We start from the raw sequence: 4745 nt of genomic DNA, 5'->3' as shown, positions 1-4745 counted from the left end.
TGTATGAAATTTTTACATTCCTAGTTCTTCATAAGCTTCCAATAGAAAGGAAAAGAGAAGAATACTATACTCAATTTGTAAGAAAACAAGCATCGATGAAACAATATAATCTGCAGTTATCAAAGAGCAAGCTGTGTTGTGAGATCAAAATTCGAATTGACTGGAGGTAGCATCATGGCATTAAACAAGCTTTTGATATACCAGTCTTGGTGCAAACAACAAAATGCCTATAAAACTGTCTCTCCCCACAAAACAGACATCAATTGTAATTGTTGGTCGTTTTCCGATGTTGCAATCGTGATTTTTGCTGTTTTGTGTCACCTCCCGATTCTCCTGCTGCTACTGTTCTAGCTTCTCGAGAAGGAAGAAAGTATTTTTGCTGTTTTGCGTTCTTCTTTTGTTGGGTTTTAGGGTTTTCTATTGTTTTAACAGGGAAAGGGAAAGGGATGAAGGCTTGACAGGAAGGTACAGACTCACTGTGCCAGTTAACGGTCGTGAGAGGCAAACTCCGTCAGGGACCTGCATTTATTCGAACGGAAGGACCAATTAGTTCTAACATTTGAAACGTTCGGACTAATTAGTACACATAATTTATTTCAGGGACTAATTTGCCTTGCAATGTATGTTTTAGGGATGAAATGGAAGGTGATGCTAAGGGGAACCGACCTGGGGAGTTGGGAGAGGAAGCAGCCTCCTCTTGGTCTTCATTGTGCAATTTTACTTTATTTGTAAAATTGGACGGAGGAGGGTCAAAAAGACAGAAACGTGCTTAAAGTATGTAAAGGGCCTACGGATATCAAGAAAGGGTATAGCGTAGTGGCGCATCTCTTTGCCTCGTGAACCTCCCTTGTAATCGAAAAAAAAAAAAGGCCTACGTACCTGTATGTAGAAAAGACAAAAACTCGCTCTTTCAGTCATAGGGACCCATTTTTATTGTATACTGTAATGTAATGTAATGTTTACAGTAATGTAATTTTGTTCTATATAGCATCATCACTTAGAGAAAAAGAAGAAAAGCTTTTTTGCTTTTGTGGTCAGTCGTACATACATAAGTTCGTCCAATGTTTCCCCAAGTACTGCAGTTACATTCACTGCCCACAACTCTATCGAGTGAAGCTGCCACTCGGTGTAGAAAATCTTATATGTAAAGGGTATATCATGTGGCAATGTGACAAGCCTATAGGGTTCCTCAATAACTAGATGTCTGCGACTTACTAGGGAAACTTTCTTTCTGTAATTGGATATAGGTTGGTCCAAGTCTCTTCCTATTTCTGGCAATCTGAGTCTGGTTCCTCATGTTTACACTGGCTGCAGGTTACAGTATCAGCTCTCTGGCATCATAACATCGAACTGGTTGCCTCTTGCCATCCATGTAATGCGGGGGCACGGAGTTGTACATCAGGTACACGAGACTGACTGATTGTAATAGCACAACTGGCGCTTATGCTGGTTACACAAGCCAAGCTATCCTTAGTCCCCTGATCACGACTTCCACTGATTCCACCTGTCCAGTTATCTCCAAGACAGAACCTTTGACTCTCAACCAAGTTACCTGAATCTTGTAAAATTAGTTACATATGGCATCATTGTCTTTTCTCTGTCATTGTCGATGAACAGCTCAGAGCGATGATGCTGCGATAAATGGATTGCAAGTGTTCAATTGGAAGTCTGCGCTGGTCTTGATTTTGATCCTGCAAACGCTCTTCAATATGCACTGAGATGCTTTTTATTTCATATTTGGAAGTCTCCCCAGTCGCTTGTGTGTATAGTTACCCAACTAGGCTGACGTGTGTTTTATCTGATTCATCTGATGTCTGAGTAGAAACAAATAACTGTAAGAAGGCTAGTGACATTGATGGCATTTTGCTCGAATTCATAATTTTTCTGGATCAACATACTAAGAGATCTCAACTACATGCATTTGTACAGATCATGGTTATGATATTGTTTGCGGTCCAAATGTCCAACTTCTATCTTGATTCAGAACAAAGGAAAGATGCGACCAAGAGAAGTTAAAAATGTGACTATGGGAATTAACTTCCGTTGCATCTGGTCCAATGGTTCCTCCGCTTGCCGATCATTAATCCGGGAATTCATTTTCTCAACGAAGTTAGGGGGACGCGTAGTCCAAGGGACCATAGGGCTCAAACAGCTCGGCGAAGAACCCCTTCTTCCTTCTGGGGTTCCATCCCATGTCCTTGCAGAGCTGGTCATTGTACCATATGTGAAGGGCACCGATGCATGACCTGCGGTAGTACTTGCCAGAGTACCTCTTCATGAAACTGTCCCAATCCTCGATGTCCTTCTCCATCTCCTTGATGCTCGGGAGCTTGAATGTGCCATCAAGCAGCTCGAACAGCCACCGGCACCGTATTTCGGAGGTGTACAGGTTCGAGACGCTCTCGGAGAACCCGAGTACTGCCAGTTGGGGGATCCTTGGGTGAATGCACTGCCTGGAGGTAAAACAGAAAACTTCAAAAGATAGTAAACAGAATGCTCGAATATGCGAAAATTTTAATCTGCATCAGCATGGTATCAAAGTCATTGTTCTAGTTCCTGGGTTGGCTCACCTGTAGAGAGGAACTGAAGCATCATCCTGCCCAGCGATGCACTTGGCAAACCTCGGTGACTTAAAAATCTTCCGGAGCTTCACGTCGCCTCTGAATCCGGTAGCAAATATCACGAGATCCATCTCAAGGGGTGAGCTCTCGCCATCGAGAAGAATGCCTTCGCTGCAGAATGCTATGTTCTGAGACTTCTGTAGCTTGATGCTCCCTTCCTCCACCCTGTCGTAAAACTTCTTGGGCACAGTCGAGATTAGACACGAGCTTATCTGCTGGAGGAAGTTGTGCTTCGGCACCATCCCAAACTTCGCCAGGGGATGCTTCCATCTGATGTAACTCTCCACGAACTTGGAGATACCCAATCTCTGCCATAGCCGGATGAACAACAATATGTTTCACATAGAATTACTATGCATACATATTCAGAAACACACATGATCTATACATATGATATTCACCGAGATGAGCCAAACTTTTATTTTGTTAAATGAAAAAAAATGAAACGAACTTACAATATCTCAAGATCTTAGTTCGAGGATGATCATACCACAGGGTACAGAGCTGTCGACAACAGACTTTGGAGGGGCCCTTCCCCCGGTTTGTGGAGAAGAAACTCGGAGAAGCGATTGAGATAAAGGAGAGCTAAGGGCACTCCCCACGGCATGTAGGCCGGTACGTTCCAATGCTCTGTTCTGTACACAACCGTGCATGGGAGCGCCGCACCTGCACATCAAATCACTCTTATAACTCCTTGGAATTTGTTGATCATACAAGATATTACATTACACCTCAATATCTTTTCAAGAAAGAACTTTCAACAGGCAGCATCCTTCCGAAAAATATTAGTCATCACTCTCCTAATAGTTTACACAAGACCTTTAGCATGTTGTTCGGATATATTGCTGTTTCTGATTACATTAACTTATCCGGAGTAAAACTTCGTAGAATTGACTAAAGTCGAGGAGGTTAACTGTAACTCCGACCGTCAGACTGCGGGGCAATTACGTGATTATTCGAAAATTGTCAGAGTATGGAGGGTTCAACAATGAAAAGTCGAAAGGGACCAGCTAAAATAGACAACCGTTGGCAGCTGAGCACTCCGCAGCTATATCAAGTGCTGACTTCTGGAATCCGACGATGGCGACCCGGCGGCCCTTGACAAAAGCAGCAGCGCTTCCGAAATCCATGGCGGCATAGTCCATAGAATGAACAACCTCTCCACGGAAAGCCTCTGGCCCCTTTCCCGGTGGGAATTCCGGGAAGTTCGGCACGTCGCTAAATCTCCCAATTGCAAGGATCACAAAGTCCACTTCGTGCACCTGCAAGGATCGTAAGTTGTTCGTATTTCATTATGTGGTTTGCATTCCAAAGATATCCGCAACGTCGTTAACTAATATGTTCCTCCACAGTGATTGCAAAATACCTCGGTCGTGTGACTAACAGTGTCCTCCACAGTGAGCTCCCAATTGCCTGAAGGGCCAAAAGCCTCGCCACTCCCACCCCAATAGTGCCATCCTTCCATCTCCTCTTCTCCTCCGGCAGCAGCTCTATATTCGATTTGCACAACCTTGGAGTTGAACCGCACGTGCTCGATGAGCCTGAACCGGTCCGCGTAGGATCGGATGTAGCCCATGACCTGGTAGTGGATCGGGAAATCCTCAGTGACCTCTGCAGGCCACGGGAAATCCGAAAACTGGAACAGCTCTCGGGGCGTCTGGAGAAGTGTGGTCTCCAGCGGCGTGGTCCACACGCCCCCGATAGTGCTCTGGGACTCGAACACGAGGGGGGTGTAGCCCTTCGAGAGGGCGTACTTGCAGGCCAGTAGGCCGCTTATGCCCGCCCCAATGATTCCGATCTTCTTGTTCTTCTTATTGATGCCCTCCATATGATCTCCCTGATGGTTTTCTGCTATATGTATATGTTGAAACAATTTTGCCCTGCACATGCATATTGTTAAAGATGCATTATATGTACCTCTATGACGATGGGTTAGGAGTGCGACAAAAATGTCGGTGTAATTATGTAAAGTTTGAAGAATGGGATGAGCGAATTGTTGGAAAATATCTAATTGTAAGCCACTTGAAAATTTTCCATAGTTCACCTCATCATGTAATTCATCACGGTTACATCAAGCACAACATAGTGACATGTTTGATATTTTCAATTAAAGTATTTAGTTCA

At 44.2% G+C, this 4745-nt stretch overlaps 1 protein-coding gene across 1 annotated transcript; it reads right to left on the bottom strand.

Annotated features, from left to right (window-relative positions):
• Positions 1 to 1829: 1829 nt before the first annotated feature.
• LOC116203607 (probable flavin-containing monooxygenase 1) lies at positions 1830 to 4545 on the bottom strand. The gene is made up of 5 exons (XM_031535411.1): positions 3988 to 4545; positions 3646 to 3883; positions 3112 to 3287; positions 2571 to 2929; positions 1830 to 2453 (listed from the first exon to the last, which is right to left on the bottom strand). The coding sequence occupies exons 1-5, from the start codon at positions 4507 to 4509 to the stop codon at positions 2111 to 2113; spliced, it is 1638 nt and encodes a 545-aa protein (XP_031391271.1). The 5' UTR covers positions 4510 to 4545; the 3' UTR covers positions 1830 to 2110.
• Positions 4546 to 4745: the final 200 nt, after the last annotated feature.

This window comes from Punica granatum, chromosome 4 (genome assembly GCF_007655135.1).
Source record: "Punica granatum isolate Tunisia-2019 chromosome 4, ASM765513v2, whole genome shotgun sequence".
Classification (NCBI taxonomy): Eukaryota; Viridiplantae; Streptophyta; class Magnoliopsida; order Myrtales; family Lythraceae; genus Punica; species Punica granatum.
The sequence above is the reverse complement of the archived record's forward strand: the minus strand, read 5'-3'. Positions and strand labels throughout refer to the sequence as shown.

Coding starts and splice junctions, on each gene's coding strand:
- LOC116203607 (XM_031535411.1), bottom strand. CDS start 4,509: ATGTGCAGGGCAAAATTGTTTCAACATATACATATAGCAGAAAACCAT. Junction 3,884..3,987: donor CTGTTAGTCACACGACCGAG/GTATTTTGCAAT, acceptor CGATCCTTGCAG/GTGCACGAAGTGGACTTTGT. Junction 3,288..3,645: donor GGAGTGCTCAGCTGCCAACG/GTTGTCTATTTT, acceptor TTTGATGTGCAG/GTGCGGCGCTCCCATGCACG.